The sequence below is a fragment of the Chiloscyllium plagiosum genome, unplaced genomic scaffold (assembly GCF_037043375.1).
Source record: "Chiloscyllium plagiosum isolate Xiang-an unplaced genomic scaffold, Cpla_swu_hap1 HiC_scaffold_37, whole genome shotgun sequence".
Taxonomy (NCBI): domain Eukaryota; kingdom Metazoa; phylum Chordata; class Chondrichthyes; order Orectolobiformes; family Hemiscylliidae; genus Chiloscyllium; species Chiloscyllium plagiosum.
Window position 1 is genome coordinate 2,756,499 of NW_028270175.1, and position 22,102 is coordinate 2,778,600.

Sequence of the window (22,102 nt, forward strand, 5' to 3'; positions counted from 1 at the left end):
AGCTGACTATTCAGTCCAAGTCATCAGGAAAGCTGTTGCAGTACAGATCCATCAGAAGAAGTTATACACAGCTGGACTTGAGTGATGAGTGACAGTTGGACAATTCCCAAAAACCTCAAACTGGAAATCTCAAAACCAAGCAGGAAATGGATCCGACTCTGAACTGCTCATTAGATGGGAACTGAAATAAGAGTTTGGACCCTGGGAGTGCTGATTGTTTACTGTTTAATGCTAATTTTAGATTGCACAGGTTCTTGTGACAGTGGTAGTGTCTCTACCACTGAGCCAGGAGGCCCAGGTTCAACTTCCTCCTGCTCCAGAGGTGTGTCATAACATCAGCCGACAGGTTGTCAGGAAATATCACGATTGTGCAGGCAGACTAGGGAGTGACATAAACTGCAGTTGGACCATTGCAAAGAGGCAGAGAGAGTTCACTAATTAAAACTCTCATTTCCTTGTTGCCTCACCTTCTCAGGGATTGGATAACGCTGCTTGGCTCTTCGAACAGAGCTTCTCCTGGCGAAGGTTGGGATAACTCTCCAGTCCTGCCCCTAGCCCTTCCAGGTGAAGGAGGAATTGCTAACAGTTAAACCTCTTCTGGGATTCTGTCAGAAACACAGCTGGAAGACCCTGAGCAGATCAAGTCAGCTGGGGAAGTGAGCTGGTGTGGACCTGACCAGTGCTGCCAGTGGGCAGGAAGGAGGGTGCTGTCACTGTCAGTGGCACCATCTCTATTCCTGTTGCCTGAGCTGGGTCTCAAACCCATTGGAAATGACCCTGTCACAAGGTTGGTTTGATTACTGTTTCCAGTGGCACACCCTCAGCATTCGACTCCAGTAGATTTGCCAGAGAGCCTTTGGTTTGGGTTGATGTGGGAGGAGGGCGTGGGGTGGGCAGATATGCTGGTCATCCCTGCCTCAGAACTTTTTAATTCATTCATGGGGTGTGGGCTAAGACAGCACTGGCTCCTCAGCCCTAATTGTTCAGAGGGACGTTAAGAATCAACCAGATTGCTGTGGGTCTGGAGTCGGGTGTAGACCAGACCAGGTAAGGATGGCAGATTTCCTCCCTTGACGATGATGAACCAGATGAGTTTTTCCTGACAATCGGCAAAAGTTTCATGGTAATCATTAGACTTGAAATGCCAAATTTTTATTGAACTCTGGTCCTACCATTTGCCATGGTGGGATTTGAACCGGGGTCCCAAGAACACTAGCTGGGTCTCTAATGGAGACCAACTCCTTTAATGCTAACTGGCTGCATTAAAATGAACTCCATGTTTCTGGCTGTAAAAGCATTGTGTCTCTGTGTCTGTCATTTGTTTTTTGGTTTGGGGGTGGGGGAGTGTCTCTGACTTGCAGTTTAAAATTGAAACGAGTAAAAGCTTTCCGGAGATGTTGCACTGTTTACAATGACATTTTCATGTCTGTACTTTTCTTCTCATCATGTTTCAACCACTTTTTGAATGATTTCCACAACCTTCTCTATCGACGCTCTCTTCATGGGCAATTTTTGTGAGTGTTCAATTTTCTATTTTACAATACTGTGTAATGTTTATTTTCTTTTTAAACGATGTTACCCTGGCAGTGTCCTGTCTTTTGGCTTTTTGCTCTGCTGCTATTCTCCCACCCTGACCTCTCCTCACTCTTCATCTCTTCCCCTCCGCACCCCCCCACCCCCCCCCCCCCCCCACCCCCCCAGCCCGCGTGTGTGTGTGTGTCACTGTGTAACCTGCTCTGAGATTAACTTGCATGCTTAACGCCAGTTTTGCTTGCAGACCTGCCTGGGTGTAAGTAATGAATATTTTGATTTGACTTGATTTCTAATTGTTCAGGGTCTATGAGAAGTTGCCACATATAAACTGCCACATATAAATGAAGGAATGGGAAGAGTCTATTTAGCCCTGGAGTCCGTCCTGACATTCTCTCCAATCCTGTGCCTGACCTGCCATTTAACTACATATACCTGACCTTCCTTAAATCCATGAATCTGGAACTGAAAATGGTTCAGCAGCTGCTGCCATTTTTGGGAGAGATCTCCAGACTTTTCCCAACCCTTCTGTGTTGAACTATCTCCAAATTGAATTCCTCTAATTTTTAGTCTCCGCCCTTTCCAGACTCAGCAGGCAGGTGAGGTGGTTTCTCTTGTGACCCTTTATACTTACCCGAAGATCTCTTGAACCCCTTGACCAATAGCTGCTTGAATTTGAGGAAATACAACCCTTGGGGGGGGGGGGGGCAACTGGTGTCACATGAGGGTGGCAAGTGTGTATGTTAGTGAGCTAACAACACATTTGCATGAGGACAATGTGCAGGAAAGGCGAGGGATTCCCTGGTGTGTAGCATTTCCCCACAGTTGCACTGCCTTGTGTTACATGAAACCATGTGCTCTGCAGGAGCTAGAGGCACAGAAAAAGGCAAACGGGGGCTCTTGGAAGATAGAAGGAAATGGGAAGAGAGCTGCAAAGCTGTTTCCATTTCCGTAAAGCAGAAATCTAATTGGTGTGAAACCCCAAAAACAGGGAAGAACCAGGGCTTGAATAGGTTTAGAGTTTTCAGGGTAATGGTACTGCGGGGTTATGGGGCTAATGCTGAGAAATGTTGGGTTCTAAATGATCCATGTTCTAATGGTGGTGCAGGCTCGATGGGCCAAAGGCCTCCTTTTTAGCGCTGTTTCTTTCTGAGATTCTATGATGCATTGTTGAGTTTGAACCCAGTGTGAGTCTCACAACGTCATTCTCAAAATGGTGGCTGGGCAAAGGCTGGGAGAAATGAGTAAGAAGCACAGCTCCTGTTGGTTTTGGTTTAACTATCCTTCTCGGAGAATGTGCCTGTGTGGACTGGGTGCAGAATAGCCGTGACATTCCCTAAAATCCACACGACACCATGTCAGTGCAGGCATGAGGAATAAACCACTTCGAGGTGAGTTACTATGGGGAGGTTGGCAAGTGTGGAGCCCAATTCAATGAAGAATCTGAATGTTCAGGCAAGGGGGAGGGATGGGAATAAGAACATAATTAGCAGCAGGAGATGACAGTCTCTCAAACCCACTTTGCCATTTAATAATATTGTGGTGAAACCCTAACATTAGCTCCACTTTCCACTGTATTCCACATCCCTCAATTCCTTCAAATCCCAACTCCCCAAAATAATCTCTTAATTTCAATGACTAAAGATCCAGTGATCTTTGTGGCAGATAATTCCAAAGAATTAAGAGGAAATCTATGGAGACAGTCAAAATAAATGAGTTAAACAGAAAAAAAACAAAGATTGGTGACCGTGTGAATGGACATGTATGAGACAGATCGGTCACAATTCATAAAATCAATAGCAAATAAAATAGAGAGCCCTCTCTAAAGTACATGGTCAGACATTCTAAATGTTTAAATTGCTGGGACCTGTATCTAGTTTGGGTTCATCTAAACCATCTTTCTAACCTCCATTTGTTATTTCTAATGTTTAAAAGCCCATTTTCTTTTTGCCTGTATCCATTCTGGTACAACTACAGATTTCCCCAGTGACCAAGGTAAGGTATTGACTAACTGGTCCCTTTGCAGTGGAAAATTCTTTGTTATCATTTAATAATGAGTAACATTGGTAACTACCTCACTGTCCAGCCTGGCTCAGTTGTTCATTTGATTCCTTTATTCTTCTAAAATGTCATGATATTAATTGTTTTCCTTTTGTATCATCATGTTACTTATGCGTTTTTTTCTCTCATTCTGAGATGTGGGTATCACTGATAAGGCCAGCAATTCTTGTTAGTCCTTGATTAGCTGAGGTGTGGTATAACTGTGTGACTTATTGGCTGTTTCAGAGGGTGGTGAAAGCACAAGAAGATTGGTTTGGGGCTGGAGTCACATAAAGACCAAAACCATTTCCTTTCCTTTGAGTGTAATGCATGACCCTCCATCATTTTCCCATTCAAATGAGCCCGCAGCCCTTCATATCGTAAAATAGAAGTTGGGTCGGAATATTTCTATTGTTTTGTTAGTTGTGGTTATTTAAAAATAAGCAGATACTGAGCCTACATTTCCTCAGTGTCAGTTCTAACTGCAAATTGAGCAACAAACAATACTGCTGCAGATTTGGCTTAAACAATTGGGAAGAAAAGAAAATAAAGAACTTATTTTTCACGTTCAGATTTCCCGCTTGGTCTCTACTAGAGGTTAAAAAAGCAATGACCTGTTTCCCTCCTTGCCCCTCCTTTTCAAATAGTAATGTGTATTCTTTTATAAACCACCTGAAGAAACAGAGAGGCCTCGGTTTATTCCATCAGTGTAGCACTTCCTCAATTCCATCTGGAGTTGACACCTTGCAACTTTCTACAGAATTGCATCTTCTGATGTTGAGATGTTACCTACAAGAACAAGAGTTTAATTTCAGTTGAGAAAGCTGACCTATGAAGTTAATCTAATTTAAGACCCTCCAATCATTCTCACCATTCAAATGAGCTAGCAATCCTTCATGTGAGAAGAGGGAGGTTGGATGTGAAGTTTTGTGCTTTTCCACCCCCCCCCGCCCCCCCCTGCAATTCTACTGGTCATTCTGAATGACCATTTAGTAAGGGTTTGATTCACTGACGCCTACAATGTAAAAAGGCTCCACATTTAGAACACTCGTCAGTAACAAGTAAAAAGTACTTAGATGAGCACTTGAAATGTCATAACATTCAAGGTTATGGGCCAAGTGCTGGAAAGGAGAGTAGGATAGATTTAGAGTTGTTTATTGTCAATGCAGACACAATGGGCCCCTTCTGCAATGTATGATTGAGTCAGCTAATCTCAGTTAGCCTCAGCACCCCTGGGCTTGAGATGGAAGAATATTAACATTGGTAACTACCTCACTGTCTCAGTGTCTGTGTGGGTTTCCTCTGGGTGCTCTGGTTTCCTCCCATGGTCCAAAGATGTGCTAGTCAGGTGAATTAGCCATTCTAAATTATACAGGCGGCACAGTGACTCAGTGGTTAGCACTGCTGCCTCACAGCGCCAGGGACCCGAGTTTGATTCCAGCCTTGGGTGACTGTCTGTGTGGAGTTTGCACATTCTCCCCGTGTCTGCGAGGGTTTCCTCTGGGTGCTCCGGTTTCCTCCCACAATCCAAAGATGTGCAGGTCAGGTGAATTGGTCATTGCTAAATTGCCCATAGTGTTAGGTGCATTAGTCAGGGGTAAATATAGGGAATGGGTCTGGGTGGGTTACCCTTCGGAAGGTTGATGTGGACTTGTTGGGTCGAAAGACCTATTTCTATACTGTAGGGAACCTAATCTAATCAATTTTGATCTAAATTGCCATAGTGTTAGGTGCATTAGTCAGGGGTAAATGTAGAGGCCTGGATTACTCTTCGGAGGGTCATTGTGTACTTGTTGGGCCAAAGGGCCATACTGTAGGGAATCTAATCTAAATAATAGCCCATACGCACACACATACCTGTGGAAGTGTGGGGATATTGGCCTCAATTGTGTTTCCTGATGAAAGGCTAATACCTGAAATGTTGATTCTCCTGCTCCTTGGATGCTGCCTGACCTGCTGTGCTTTTCCAACCCCACGCCCTCCACTCAATTATGATACATCCTATTGTGTAATCTGCTAATATTTATTAATGACTGAGGGATCTCGGAAAGAGCAATCCTTTTAAGAAAAGCATCAAACTACTGTCACTCCTTGAATTGTATCCAAGTATGAATCACTCTGACTGGGGAGGGAATATAAACGGATTCCATGACACAGTCACTCATTGTAAGGTTATTCATTAACTAATGATCACCCAATACCACTTTAGAATATTACTTTGGAAACTTTATAATCTGTTTTTCATCAGATGCCTGTGGTAGTGTGGCTCCAGTTGAAGAAACTAGTTATTGGAGTGTTATAGATAGTGTTCCAGCAGACACCTAGTCTTCTAATCTATTGTTTAGATCAACTCCAATGGAATTGTTGTTGGGTGTTGCTTCCATTTAATTATAATATTGATCACAATTGCCATTTAAGAAATGGCCTCAAATGAGGTTTTGACATACTACTTGGCTGTGGGTTTTCGGCGGTGACCTGTAACCTCCTGACATGTGGAGTTCTTAATCTCAGTTGTATGTCAGGAAAGAGAGTTGTGAGGGAAGTATAGTTTTAACCATCCTTTAAACAAGCCTCCTGGTACTTGCTTTGAGATGCAATAGCAGCAACTGAGAGAAACGTCCGCGTGACTCCTTTTCTTTTTGGGAAGAGAATGATGTTTGGCACTGGGAGCACCAACCCACAGAACATGCATAGGATTGTTCTGGTTTTCCTGTTTTTCAGGTTGGCCGTTCTTCATTACTGATTGAAAACCTGGCAAAACAAAAGCAACAGCAGCAACAAGCATCCGTGCAGCCGCCAGAGAAACTAACCCAGCTGAATAACACCGATTCTGAGATGGATGACCTCAGCCAGCAAGGTTTGTCTTTCTGTGAGCTATCTCCTTCGTATTTCCTGATGTGTAGCAGGACTGCTCAATGAACTAGACCCTAGAACTGAACTTGATTTGTTTGGTCACCGTTAGGTAGAGTGTTCTTGCATGCATTTTATTTGTCATTTCTCTTTGATTCCTCTAATGTCTAAGACTTGGAGACTGCCTGCTTTTATTTTGCAGCTCTGCAACATGTGTACCCTCCAGAAAAACCTTGTCACAATCTCTCACTAACTAGTACAATGAACATTAATACTACTCAGTTACAATTTTGTTGCACTGTAGCAGTTGCTATGTCAATCAAGATAATTCTTGCTGGGTTTTAAAAATGTAATTATTGCTACTAAGATCATTGTTATACTGAAACTTTTTGAGATTTTTTCAGAACAATAAGAACTGGCACATTGAGATATGCCAGGGATGGGAACCCCTTTCATCAGTTCCCTTCTGATTAGTGCCCTGATTACACTGGTACTCAGCACATTTCTCACCGGGAACATGCATTCTGCTTGCACAGCCATCTTGGCTTTGTCAGGAAGTCAGCACATTCATTGTTGCAATTGAAATTCTTCACACACGGATTGGAGTTACAGGTCCTCCTCGAGATGAAAAGTGTGGTGCTGGAAAAACACAGCTGGTCAGGCAGCATCCAAGGAGCAGGAGAGTCAACGTTTTGAGCATAAGCCCTTCATCAGGAGTAGATTCACCTGTTCCTTGGATGCTTCCTGAATCACTGTGCTTTTCCAGCACCATACTTTTCGACACTGACTCTTCAGCATCTGCAATGCTCACTTTCTTTCTGCTCCTTCTGAGTGTTTGGGACTTGGAGGAAGAGGATAAAACCGAAGGCGAGACAGATTCCCTCATGCCAGAGATACCTGTCCTTACACCCATGTGTTTCACGTGTGTGTATATATCCAGGTTTCCCTGCCCAGGAGTAGTTTTCCAGGTGGAAACATTAGTACCATCCGAGGGACTTCCTGTGTGGGCAGACTTGTTGGTGACTGCAAAGACAATTATAGCAATGAATCCTTTCACAAAATTACAGCATTGTTACAGTATAGGAGAAGGCCATTTGGCCCAACATGTCTGTGCTGGCTCTCCAAATGAACAGTTCACTGAGCCGCACTCCTTTTTCCCCAAAACCCTGCCCGTTCTCTCTTTACAGATAATTCCCTCTTGAAAGCCTTAATTTGAACATTCCTCCAGCACCCTCTGTCAGGCTGCACATTCCTGACCACTCGCTGTTGGAAAGAGTTTCTCCCATTGTTGCCATCGCTGTTTTTGTCAACCACCTTAAATCTTTGACTCTTTCTAAACCACTTCAAGCAACATCATTAGTGGAGAACACAGATTGTCTACCTTTAAATTAGGCTTTTCTCAAACTAAACTTCACTTCCCGTCATCCACGCCATGTCAAAATTGAGCTGAACTCCACAGTCTGTAGTTCCAACTCCTACATCATTACTGTAGATGTACGAGTTGGAACGACAGACCATGGAGTTCAGGAGGGAGGCTTGGGTATTTTGACTCAGTGACCCTAACAGAATGGCTTTATGTTTCCAAGTCAGGATAGTGAGTGGCTTGGAGAGGAACTTGCAGGTTAATGGATTTACCCAACTGCAGAATGAAGGTTACCCTTAATCCACATTCCTCACATACTAGAGCTTTTAGTTTCAAAAAAACCCATTAGATTGTAGTTTGGCAACAGAATGCAGAATATTCCCTGAATAGAGTATTGCCCTGCACTGGATTATTTGACGATCCAGTTGGGAGGGAGAACGGATTCATTTCCCTTTTTCCACTCTCCCTTAGTCACAACAAAGTTTACATTAAAAATATGGCAGATATTGCTAATTATGTCAGACTGTATATAGTTCATTATATTAAAAAAATTCAGCCAGATTCCTTAAGTAACAAATAAAGAATTAAAGATTTAAATTGTAAAAATATTTCAACTATCCTTTTTGGAAAGTAACACACACCCTCCAAGTCTGGAGAGAAAATGTAAAAGATCTGTTATGTCTTAAACATAAATTAAAACAGAATTATTCACAGATTGGCTATAGATCAACATTGAGAACAAAGTCACTTTGCACACAAGCTGTTGGCACTGGGGTGTTATCCTGGTTAGGTTATGGCTGGCTGAAGTTACTTTTTCTGGAGACAGGATGCAGATTTCAAATTCTCCTTGGAGACTTGTGGTGATGTGATCTTCTGTTGGATTTTCTACTCTATTTTCTACTTTGAGAGGGATTTCAGGGAGAGGGGGAAAAGTTTCCTCCTGTCTCTTTGACATCTGACCTTTTGAGTTCAAACTCAGGAGCTTTATTATGCCTACAAACTGTGTCATGTACCTTCTTTTGGAAAGTGCTGTGGACTCAGTGACTCCAGATGAATAGTTTTGTGTTCTTTGCTGTATTGTTTCCAAAAGGTCTGAGAAGTACACATACATGTATAGTCCATGATATTCTAAGTTAATATTTAGATAACTTGGTGTTGTGAAGGGGTGTTTTATTTTGCATCTTTTTCAATAACCATTCTCTACCTTCTGTTCAGACTCAAAAGAAAAGGAAGAGGATGCTCTCAAACTGAAATGTGAATTTTGTGGAAGGCTTGATTATGCTCATAAGTTTAAGGGATCGAAAAGATTTTGCTCCATGGCCTGTGCAAAGAGGTAACCTGTCAGCAAAAGCACAAAATAATCAAAACTGTGTGTTGGCGATTGAGATTTGCCTTTTGAGGATTGCAGCAGCATCTGTACTAAACCTTAATTTTAAATTTGAGACTCCATAATCTCTCATTAAACTTCCCCAGGAATTTCTTCCTTTGGTTTGTTTGGTAAATTTCTGGCCAATCTGAGTCAGTCATTCAACTTTGTATACTTGCCATCTAAAACTAAGATGAGGAGGACTTTCTTCTCTTGTGGGGTGGTGAATCTGGGGAAATGTTTATTCCAGAGAGCTATTGAGGCTGGGTCATAATGTATATTCTTACATCAGGCCCAAGTTGTAAGCTTAGCCACAGGGGATTCATTCCAGTAAAGGATCAGGGAGAAATTTTGGACAAATCCTGATGTTTTAGGTGACAACATTGAATGTTATCCATTTGGTTCATAGGTACAATGTTGGCTGCAGTAAGCGAGTGGGTCTCTTCAAACCAGATAAAAGCAAATACTTGCAGAAGAAGGAAGCCAGCAAATTAGGGCGAAGGGGGCCAAGGAAGAACAGCTTGCACAATGCCAACAAAGAGCAACACAAGAAACAGCCGAAGGTAAAGTCACATCGTTCAAAGTGCATTCGGGGGTTTTGCATTATTAGTTAGACTTGGCTTTTCTTTGAAGGTAATCTGACCTTGGCCGGATGTGTTGCCATGTGTGAAGCAACAATATTGACCAGGTTCAGTCTTCAGCCTGTGATTGAATGGTGAAACAGATACAATGGGCTGAATGGCCAACTTATGCTCTTGCACCATAATCTTTAGTAACTAATCTCAGTTTGGGAGAGATGCTGCAAATCATCTCAACACCCCATGGCCATGGAGGGTAAACAAAATCTCTGCATTATTTATGTAATGCTTTTTAATGCAAAGGAATGTCCCAAAGTATGGCGTTAAATGTTTAAAGAGAAAAATTGAATACAGACCTTCAAAGAAAAGTGGATATTAGCAGAGGTGTTCAAAGCTTGGATTCTACGAAAGTTCTTAAAAGAGGAGAGGGAAGTGGAGAGGTGGAGGTTCTTGGGTAGGAAGATCTATGATGTCAAGGATGCTGAAAGCACAGCCACTGGTGGTGAACTAAGGGGAGGGAATGTTGGATGGAACATTCAGAGTCAGAGGCTGGTTTAATTGTGGAAGGGAATTGTAATGTTGTAAGGAGGGAGAGGTCTAAGAAGTGCAACAATGAGAATTTTAAATGGAGCATTTGGGAAACTGAGAACAGTTGAAAGTCAGTAAAGACAAGAATGGCCAGCAAGGAACATGAACAAGCAGAATTTTAGCTAAGTTTGTAATTTAAGACTGTCTGACTATAAGAAATAGATCCATGAGCAGGCTGTTTAGAAACCTTGAGCCTACACTGCCATTCAATAGGATCATGGCGACATGAAGGTTATTAATAAAGTTTATATCTCAAAAAATATAGCAACCATTTTTTATCTATGATTATGCATTTTTCCCCAAATTCAGACTTTTGCATTGTGTTTCAGACAGTTAGAGATGCTCCAAGGATAAAAGTCTATTTGATTGCTCAATGCAGAAATCTAGTTGAGAAGCCGTGGACCCAGATTGTGAACTCTGCTTTGGTCACGACAGTGTTAAAATCATTTTAGCAAAAATTTCAATTAGTCATCAACTGGACAGAGCCCAGGAATAATTAAAGTGAAGCTGTACCCAATTGGCATTTGAATAGCTCTCTCCACGGTGGCTGATTGTGTTCAGATGCTGAGTTTTCCAGCTGGCCAGTTCACTCTGAATAGCAACATGAATGAGAAAAGCCCTAGAGATGGACACAATACATGCAGCTGATCAACATTTCTAGTCCAAGGATAGAGAGGAAAGAAGAATAACTCTGTTTAAACAAACGAAGAATACAACTGGTGAAGAATCAAAGACCCATCAGCAGGAATATCATTCCAGTAAAAGGCGTAAGTGCCGATTAAATTAATCTCCCCTAAGGCCAGTATTCTTTCAATGAGTTTGTGCACAATTGTGCTCCCAAGCTGCCTCTGAAGCTGCTCAACTCCCCAGTGAAAACCCCCTCTCTGCTCAACTTGAGCAATTATTTTTACAATCTGTGGTTTGCAACCAAAGAAAATGCATACCGAAAACACCTTTACTGCAGTAAGATGACTCACGGTGCATTGCATGAGGGCTATCAAACAGATGCCAACTTGGCATTGGTAGGAAATGAGAGTTTTGGGTGTTTTATATGCTGAGCAGCACATTGGACTAATATGATGACTGTACTGTGCTTTAAGCTTGTTGTGAAACCTGGAGGATCACTGTTTACTTGCATGGTTTGCAATGCAAGTGGTCTCTGTATTCCCTGAGCCACAAGGGGATTTCCATTTTGAATGTTATCCGAGTGACTCTGCACAGAAAGTATGTATGTCTGTATTGGGTAGTCTTGATAATGAAATGTGCATGCACACACAGATGTGGCACGCACACAAAAACAGATAAAAAGCCAGGTAAATGAGGATCTTGTAGAACTGTATTCTGCCATAAGTACTTGCTTTCAAGGTGAGGGTTAAAGGAAGCAAAGTGATATATTTCCTCTTCAAGGCACTCGAGTCAGTCTGATGTGCAGGATCCACAGAAACGTCCCTTCTATTTCTGAGTTTAACACCGTATCACTACAGATGGGGTTTGAATTTAGCATTATCTCCCACATACTGCCTGAACCTGTGCGGCTTGACTGAGTTCACGCAAGTATTTCCTGTTTTTATTCTTCCATCCTTATTCAAAGAATTGTGTACTTTGATTCCTGAGGATGAATGGTTGTTATTTTTCATGAACAGGCATTTGCAACAAACATAGAGGATCTTTATTGACAGACCATGCTTTTGAAACAGCTAACTCCACCTTTAAAAGAACCCACTGTTTTTAATTTATTATGGATGTTGTCATCACTGGGCCAGCATTTATCTTTTGTTCCTAAGCTGCCTTGAATCGCTGCAGTCTTTGTTGTGCAGATCCACCCACAAAGTTGCTAGGTAGGAAGTTTGAGTTTTGATCCCATGACTTACAATTTTGAACTTTGGGCTGTTCTTCTGCCACTGCCATGATGTTTACTTCATTTCCCAGCAGCCACCAGCCAACGTAGGGTTAAATCAGGAGGACTCCAGCAGAGGATCAGATAACTCCAGCTATGAGGAACCACTGTCACCCATCTCTGCCAGCTCCTCAACATCTCGGAGGCGCCAGAATGATCGAGAGTTGGATATTCACGATATGAGAGTGCGAGAACCAATGGGAATCGGTCATCACTTTTTGCCCAATGACCCCACCAAGTGGAATGTGGAGGACGTGTGTGAGTTCATCCGTTCACTGCCAGGTATTTTAGTTTCATCAAATGTATTTAGATTTTACTTGGTGGGGGTCAGTTTAAGATGTTGATTTTATGTAAACCTGCTCCTGAAACTTGTACTTGTAATATATTCTTTGTTGTTTATGTGCAAATTTGGTTTTCTCTATCTGCCCTTTTTGTTAGGGTCTCTCGATGTTTAGTATGAAAGCCTTTTGTTCCCATAGCTGTAACTCCAACAGTGTGCACATGGCTTCTATACACTGTATCAATGCAACAAACTGAAAGTGTGGAGGTTATGACATGGTCTCATTTGTGTTTCTATACTGAATGGTGTGGAATTTTGAAATGATCAGTATGCAGTGCCCTTAATGTCAGTTTTAAATCCCCCTCTATTAAGAGTACTGACTTCCAAAGATGTACAAATTTCAGGAGTACCAGCCCCTCTCTCTCGCAATTGATTGATTGATTGGCTTTTCTTCAGATTGTGCCTGGATAATAGCTGCTGATGAGCACTGAAGACCAACTAATCAGAGTTCACATCCAAGCACTTTAGCTGTGAGGAGAGAGATAAATACAGAGGAACCTCAACATTTGAATAATGAATGTTCAGATAACAGTTTAGCCAAGCATCAGGACCTTGCGTGCTTGTCCGGATAATCCGAAATTCGGATAATCGAATGCCGGATAATCAAGGTTCCACTGTATTCCTCTCTCTCTAGCTGTCAGACTAATTACAGCACCTCACATTCTGTCTGTCCTATTCATCATATGTCCTTTCATATTTATTGGATATTCTAAAACATTCCCAAATATAGCAACAGAAGGAAGCCATTCTGCGTTATAAGTTTAGGCTGCCATTCAGTTCAATTATGGTTGATCTTAAGAAAAATCTTGTAGTTTTGAACTTTTCAGTTGACCTAACCCCAACAGTTTTATAGGGGAGGAAATGCTTTTTGGACATCATCCCTAAATGACCTACTTTAAGGTTCTGTCTTAAAACATTACAATTGGATCATTCCTGTAGTCCTCAGTAACAGGAATGTAATTGCAGTCTGTGGAACCTTTCCTCAAAATCTTCCCTTTTATTTAGGAGAATCTGTTCTGCATCCCCTCCTGAGGTCAGTATCTCCTTCTTGAGGACAGACTTTGGTATAATGGCAATGTCACTAGTAATCCAGAGACCCCCCCAGCTAATGCTTTGTGGACATGGGTTCAAATCCTACCAGAGCAACTAATGGAATTAGAATTCCATTAATAAATCTGAAATGTAAAGCTAGTCTCAGTAACGGTAACCATGAAACAGTTATCAGTTGTTAAAGCCTATTCTGTCAATGAGTGATGCACTTTAGTGGTAATGCCACCAGACTAGTAATCCAGAGATCCAAATGGGTTCACATCCCATCTTGGTAGTTAGTGAATTGAAATTTAGTTAATAATTCTGGAATATAAGTTTTTAATATTGGTGATCACATCTTAAAAAAAAAAACCCATCAAGTTCACTAATATCCAAAGTTTGTGAGAAGATTTGTAGCTCAGGTGCTCATTGTTGTGGTTCTGTTCGCCGAGCTGGGAATTTGTGTTGCAGACGTTTCGTCCCCTGTCTAGGTGACATCCTCAGTGCTTGGGAGCCTCCTGTGAAGCGCTTCTGTGATCTTTCCTCCAGCATTTGTAGTGGTTTGAATCTGCCGCTTCCGGTTGTCAGTTCCAGCTGTCCGCTGCAGTGGTCGGTATATTGGGTCCAGGTCGATGTGCTTATTGACTGAATCTGTGGATGAGTGCCATGCCTCTAGGAATTCCCTGGCTGTTCTCTGTTTGGCTTGTCCTATAATAGTAGTGTTGTCCCAGTCGAATTCATGTTGCTGGTTATCTGCGTGTGTGGCTACTAAGGATAGCTGGTCGTGTCGTTTCGTGGCTAGTTAGTGTTCATGGATGCGGATCGTTAGCTGTCTTCCTGTTTGTCCTATGTAGTGTTTTGTGCAGTCCTTGCATGGGATTTTGTACACTACATTGGCTTTGCAGTCCCATGCAAGGGACAGGGGACGAAACATCTGCAACACAAATTCCCAGCTCGGCGAACAGAATCACTAATATCCTTTAGTGGAGGAAATGTGTTCCCCAGTCTGGCCAACAGATGACTCGAGACTTACAGTGATGTGATTGGCTCTTAACTGTCCTCTGAACTAGCCTTAGCAAGACACTCTGTTCAAGAACATCAGATGCTAGCCTTGCCAGTGATGCCTACATTCCCATGCAAGAATAAAGTGTGGTGCCCAGAACTAAAGCCAGTTACTCCAGATGGAGTTAGATCAGAGCTTTATAAAACTCTGGCATAATGTTTGTTTCCTTGTGTTACATTCCAAGAACCTTTTTTTAAAAATATTTTGTACTTCTGCAGTACTTTTCACATTTCATAGCATGGCAGCTTTCTATCCTATCCTTCAATTTCACTTCTCTTAACAGTGGTTTGGACAGAGTTTAAAAATCTCACAACACCAGGTCCAACAGATTTATTTGTAAGTACCAGCTTTGAGTGCTGCTCCTTCATCAGGCACGGTGGCTCAGTAGTTAGCACTGCTGTCTCACAGTGCCAGGGATCCAGGTACAATTCGTGGGTGACTGTCTGTGTGGAGTTTGCACATTCTCCCCATGTCTGCGTGGGTTTCCTCCAGGTGCTCTGGTTTCCTCCCACAGTCCAAAGATGTGCAGGTTAGGTGAATTGGCCATGCTAAATTGCCCGTAGTGTTCAGGGCTGTGTAGGTTAGGTGTAAATGTAGTCGGGGTAAATGTAGGATAGAGGAATGGGTCTGGATGGGTTATTCGTTGGCAGGTCGGTGTGACGTTTTGGGCCAGATGGCCTGTTTCCACACTGTAGGGATTCTATGATTCACCAAGTGGAAGATGAGACCCTTTATGGTTTTATTATACATGGATCATAACCAGCAGGAAACTGTTCCAAAACTTTGCACATCACACTGCACATCTAAGAATATTGAATTGGAAAGGAAGAGTTGCTCAGAGCACTCAGAAACATGACATGCATTGGATTTTATCCTGATAGATACTAAAACAAAAACTGCGGATGCTGGAGATGTGAAACAAAAGCATTAAGTGTTGGAGAAACTCAGTGATTCTGGCAACATCTATCAGAGAAAGTCATTGCACTTGAAATATTTGTTTTTCTGTCCAAAGATGCTGTCAGACTGGTTGAGCTTCTCCAGCAATTTCTGATTTTAATTTATCCTGACACTTACAGAAGGGATAACAGCATTTCATTGAGCGTGTAAATTCCAGGACTGTCAAGTTCTTGTTGTCTGTTTCTCCTCAGGTTGCCAGGAGATTGCTGATGAATTCCGGGCACAGGAAATTGATGGCCAGGCCCTTTTGCTGCTCAAAGAAGATCATCTGATGACTGCCATGAACATCAAGTTAGGGCCAGCTTTGAAAATTTATGCCCGAATCAACATGCTGAAAGATTCTTAACCAAAAGCTATGGGAAATAGAGGAATGTTGGACAACTAGAGGAATGGCTATTCTATAAGCCGAGGTTTCTGGTCACTGTGATGATAGTTCTGTTTGGAAAGAAAACGGAAGTGTTGTACAATAAACTCCAACTGCAATGAGTGCAACACAAAACAATTATTGGCTTCATGAGAAGCTTGCATTCCGGGTACCATTTTTCCTGAATATGGAAAAGGAAGTGCTATTCCATAAGCAAAAATAAATGCAGCAGTATTGGCGCAAGGAGTCTTCTCCCCAATGTGATTCAATGCATTGAGTGTTTAGATAATGATTCTTTTACAGAATGTTGTGAACCTGCCAGTGGTTGGCAATTGGACACCTCACTGACATCCTGAAAATCATTGTTTTTTTGGAACTAGATCTGTCCTGAGGTTGGTCTCTATTTGAATCTGCATGTTTAGAGATTAGACTTGCTGTAGAATGATTTGATAATCAAGATCTATTTTGTGATCTTTTAATGTGCCTGGAATAACAATGGTGCTGTAAAATGACTCTAATTGTAATTGTATAAGACTGGATGATGAAGTATTTGTGTGGATGTTCCTGTTTCTAGAATTTTTAGATCACGTAAAAGAAACAAGTGATTTAATGTTCTGTCTGTGTGGCAGTATTTCCTTTACAAACTACAGCTGAAAACCCTCACCTGTAAATATTCTTTCCCCAACATGCCATAGATTTCATTTTCCAAGGTCCTTTTTCCCTCTTTCACTTTTTTTCCTGAACTTTTATAATAGTGATTCAGAAATCTGAACAGGCCAGAATTTAGTATTACAACTGAAAATATTGTATTTTAGTGCATGGATTAAACTGAAGGGTTAAGATGACATGCAGCTGGCTCTTGTGTGATTTAGTACAAGAGTCTGAGCTGCATTCCCAGGAGGAGTTGGGAATTTACAAAATGGGAAAAGGACAGAGGCAATTGTGTTCTCACCCAATCCATTTGCTATTTGTCTACCTGCCAATTAATTCAGGCCACAGCTCTTGAAGATTGATTCTGCGCAGTGAATGGGAGGGACCAGTCACAATCCTGTGCTTGACTTATGGTCACATACACACTTCCATTATATCGGGAGTAGCTTGTCCCCTCTCTCTCTCTCTCTTCCCCGCCCCCTTCCCAACGCCTCCAGTAATCAAATCCCAGAAATACTGAAGCTAATAGCTAGTTTTCCCCCCACCTCCCACCCTGGCACCCAACGTCTATAAGCTCTAAAACCCCAGAAGCATTCAAGCTAATTGAGACACTGACTATCTTTGATTTGGAACCTGCAGCTTTGCACCTATTGTTCACTCTCTGCATTCTCCCAGATGAAATCTCCCCACTGTTCTCAATAAACTAGTTTTGGTAGAAGTGGTATGGTCATTAGTGCAGCTCAACCATTATCATTGCTGGCCAAAGCTCAGGGTTGTAATAAAAGCAATCTTTTGGCCACTTGCAGAGTTTGGAGTCTTGTATGACAGCACACTGTCTATGATGCAATACTATCTCCATTCTTATTGATGAATACTATATTTGCTGACCTTAAAGACCAATTAAATTAAAAATAAAGTATGATCTTACAAAGCAAGACATAGAAATGTAGCTTTAACCATTGATCTTTAATGTTGTTAAAGGGACAATATATTTTGGGTGTGCAGCTGGTCACTGGCTTACTTAGTGTTGTGCAGGCAGTTCTTAAACTGAAAATCTGATTTGCTTCAATATTTACATACACAGAAGACTCCCAGAATTCCTTTCTCTTGCTTCACAGTTGCTATAAGTGATTCATTTCAAGTGGCTAACCTTAAAAGAAAAAAATTCTACGATCACACGGAGCAACTAAAACATATAGATTTAATTTCTGGTAACTACTTCACACCAGTCACAGAAGGTCAAGTATTAGCTGTCTAACAAAAATTTCTCCGTTTTTTTTCTGTTTTATAAGAATTTCATTTTATTTTTGCCAGAAGCTAAAAGAAAATAAAGTTTCACGAGGAGTCCGAGTGAAGAAAGTTTTTAGCTCCCCTGATAACTTTGCTCAAAACTGGCACATTTGCTTTTGGAAAGTCTGCACTGTTATTTACTTAAAATGTAATAGGTATTGCAAACAATGGATTATGATGTGTTTTGAATTCCTTTTGACCTGGTAACTTGTCTGGCAAAGTAGGCAATGTCCTTCTAAATATTGTGAGTATTCTGAGCTTATGAAATTATGTAGCATTTTAGAGTCTACAAGTCAATCATGCCTTTTCGAATTACAGTGACTGTATTCCACTTGAGGAAACCATCTTTTGTACACTACAAATAGAAAGGCTTCAGATGACCAAAGACATGTTCAAAATGTGGCTTACCAGATTTGGTCATTTCCCTGTCCTGTTTGTTTTCTCCTTTAGAGAAAGTACTGTGTTGATTACATTTCAATGTTCATTTGTTCAGGACTTGAATTTGAATGATAAGTCATTTGTAGTTTTTTTTTAAAAAGCTTTGAATTACTTTTGTGTGTTTTGTGTTTGTATTTTTGTGAAAAAGTATTAGTACTGAAATGTTTATTTGACAAAATGGTATTTGAAAAACTCCTAGCTCAATCCACTGAAACTATATTCAAATAAATAAAATTCCACTGTCCTTTGAGATGGTTACACCTTACAGACCTCTGGCTTAGCTGTGCACTGCCCACTATGGAACTTGCCTGTATTAAACCAGAGTGCAGTTCAGTGATTTCTGTTAGAGAGCAATAGTCAAATGCTACAACTGGTTTCAACAGCCACTGTACAAGACAGGAGAACAACGGAGGAGAGTTGACTAGAATCCCCGATTCTGACCCGTGATCCATATTCCCTAGGTTGTGTTGGCTGACTGAAGTTTGATCAGCAAGTTACCCATTGAAGTGATAGAACATTACAGCGCAGTCTCAATTAAGTCACCTCTCAACCACCTTCTCTCTAACAAAAACAGCTTCCAGCCCCTCCAACTTTCCTCATAAGACCTTCCCTCCATACCAGACAACTTCCTAGTAAATGTCCTCTGCACCCTTTCCAAAGCTTCCACATCCTTCCTGTAATGCGGTGACCAGTACTGTATGCAATACTCCAGCTCTTCCAATATACAATTTCAGTTACATCTCTCTATTCATCTACACTACAAAGTATCTTACCATTAGCCCAGTACTCTTTATTCCTGTTGCTCTTTGCAAAGTGAATCACCTCACCCTTTTTCACATTTAAACTCCATTTGCCACCTCTCGGCCCAGCCCTGCAGCTTATCTACGTCCCTCTGTAACCTGCAACCTGTTCAGCACAATTCACAACTCCACCAACCCTTAGTGTCATCTGCAAATTTATTAACCCATCCTTCTATGCCCTCATCTAGGTCACTTGTTAAAAATGACAAACCAGAGTGGCCCCAAAACAGATCATTGCAGTACACCACTAGTAACTGAACTCCAGGATGACCAAGTTAAATATCTCTCAACACCAGGTTTATTTGGAAGCACTAGCTTTCGGAGCGCTGCTTCTTCTTCAGGTGGTGTAGATATTAAGATTGTAAGACAGAATTTATAGCAAAAGTTTACAGTGTGATGTAACTGAAGTTATATATTGAAAAAGACCTGGATTGTTTAAGTCTGTCATCTTTTAGAATGACCATGTTGGTTTCAGTTCTTTCATACGTAAATCGCAAAACAATCCAGGTCTTTGTGAAGTAACTGAAATTATATATCAATGTAAACTTTTGCTATAAATTCTATGTCCTACGATCTTATACTCCACAATCACCTGATGGAAAAGCAGCGTTTCGAAAGCTAGTGCTTCCAAATAAACCTGTTGGACTATAACCTGGTGTTGTGTGATTTTTAACTTTGTACACCCCAATCCAACACTGGCATCTCCAAATCCAGGATGACCATTTCCCATGAACCGCCACCCTATGTCTTCTTTCAACTAGCCAACTTCTGATCCAAACCACTAAATAACCCTGAATCCCAGGACTCCGTATTTTGTGCACTAGCCTACCGTGGGGCACCTTATCAAATGTCTTACTGAAATCCATATACACCACATTAATCACTTTACCTTCATCCACCTATTTGGTCACCTTATCAAAGAACTCAATAAGGTTTGGAAGGAACGACCTAGCCGTCACAAAACTATGATGGGTACTAAGGTGAGACGCCAAGAGGGCTTCCCACTGTTAATGAAACCAAATCACAGCAAACCAGTTCCTTCAGGAAATAAGGGTGTAAATTTGACAGTGCGGCAGTCTTAAACCTCCAAACAACCCCAACCCCCACCCTGATAGGCTGCTTTCTCTCCAGACACTGCCAGACCTGTTGAGCTTTTCCAGCAATTTCTGTTTTTGTCAAATACTTTGTTCATATTTCATGCTGACAGATCAGAATTCTCAGACTAGTGCTATTCAAAAGTTTACTAATTTGAAATGAGTCAATATTTATACTCAAATCTGTCAAATTTATATTTTACAATCTTTATATTTTACAACCAACAGATTTTACATGATTATGGTAGTACAATTTGCCTGCTAAGAACCACAATATCACTCGTTTCCTCAAACATCTCTAATTTTGAGAATATTAGCACGAAAGGAAGCCTTTTGAGTATTTTCAACTGTATATTTCTTTAAAGTGCCATCCTTGACATATGACTTCATAAATTGATGTACCTAAGTAGCAAAACACAAAGTAATGAACAATTTAGGACTAGGAGCTGCTGTTTTGTCAGATAGCATTAAGACTTTTTCAGCCAAATTACAAAACTCAGATGGAGTTACTTGAAGAAATTGAGCTGGAACTTAGTTATTTTGCCCTAATTTTGTTTTTTTTTTAACTAAAAATGTAGTAATATGCATTGGTTATAAAATATGCCAAGTTTTGTCATTGTTTTTACGTTTTAAAGCCATTCTTGAGACCTCTTGTATTGTTTTTGAGTGCCTGCCTCAGGTTTTGAATTATATTTCAATGTGCATGCACATGTTTTAAAAACATAGACAGTTTCGTAAATGAATATCTATTTGCAGTACCTGTCCTTATTTCACCAAACCTTTGACTGAGTTTGAGTAGTTGCGGGTCCTCTTTCTGGTGACTGATGTCAATGTGAATTGAAATTGCAATGTTTACATTCCTGCAAGATATCAGTTTCCTGGTAACCACCTGTATTGCTAGGTTCAGCACCTGGTATGGCCTGGTTTTGTTGTCTTTAATAACATTCTCACTGTTACATTACATAAACAGTAAATTCCACACCAAAACTGACAACACAAGCTCCTATGGATGCACTGAGAATAATTACTGAGCTGTTCAATTTGTGCAGAAACATGACCTGATTGAGTGATCGGTTACTTTTGACTACAGGTTTTTTTGTGTTGATACATAATAAATTGATTTTAACAATATTGTCTCTATCCTTTTTTTTGTTTTTATGCTAAATTTTATTGTCTGATTTTAATCAATATGTAGAATCTAAGAGATCATCCAGGTCAATTAAGTTATTTACAGGTTTGAAAGGGTTAATACTGAGGAAGATCATAATCTCCACCCACTATGATACTACCAGATGGACATAGGGGCAAGAATGGACTCTGACCTCTGAGCATGTCGAAACATATAATCCTCCTCTATGATCAATGTAACCTGTAACTAGTTTCTAATATGCAATAAACTGAACCTTTCTAGTTCAACCAGGCAGTGGTTCTCCTCACCCACACCAGACTGAGTAGGTCCTGCAGTTACCTAAACCTCAGAGGATCATGGCAGTAATCCTCACAGTGAGCAGCAGTTCATACAGTATGCTCAGCTGCACCATCATACAACACCATTCGACGGACATAAAGATGACAACTCTGTGAAGAGTACAGTGAAAAGTCAATGGAAGCCACCTCACGTAGGAGTAGTGTTCAATCCATGTGTTTCATTTAAATTGATAAACTGCAGATTGGGGTGCCTCAACTAAATGATTGTAATCTGTACACAGTTCTTCCCCTATGCTACACTGAGCAAGCCAATATCTTCTATTGCAGGAAGGGGAGTTGAGTATTCTGCACCTTTGTTTTTATCCAATTTATTTACCCAACACCAATTTGCATGTGGCTCAGGTAGTAATCTGGACATCATTATCTTGGTGGTTTT

At 41.1% G+C, this 22,102-nt stretch overlaps 1 protein-coding gene across 23 annotated transcripts in view; it reads left to right on the forward strand.

Moving 5' to 3' along the window:
* Positions 1–21,367, forward strand: part of LOC122540474 (polyhomeotic-like protein 2) — a 308,477-nt gene extending 287,110 nt beyond the window's left edge. For 18 of the 23 annotated variants that reach the window (XM_087980196.1, XM_087980211.1, XM_087980213.1 and 15 more), the window contains 5 exons: positions 6,292–6,427; positions 8,999–9,116; positions 9,559–9,712; positions 12,245–12,494; positions 15,793–21,367. In XM_087980196.1, coding sequence (XP_087836322.1) covers positions 6,292–6,427; positions 8,999–9,116; positions 9,559–9,712; positions 12,245–12,494; positions 15,793–15,947 — 813 coding nt within the window. In that variant the 3' untranslated portion in view covers positions 15,948–21,367. Of the gene's footprint in view, positions 1–6,291; positions 6,428–8,998; positions 9,117–9,558; positions 9,713–11,958; positions 12,154–12,244; positions 12,495–15,792 lie in introns of those variants that run through there. The other 5 variants (XR_015753414.1, XR_015753415.1, XM_087980207.1 and 2 more) reach the window with 5 other exon arrangements.
* Positions 21,368–22,102: the final 735 nt, after the last annotated feature.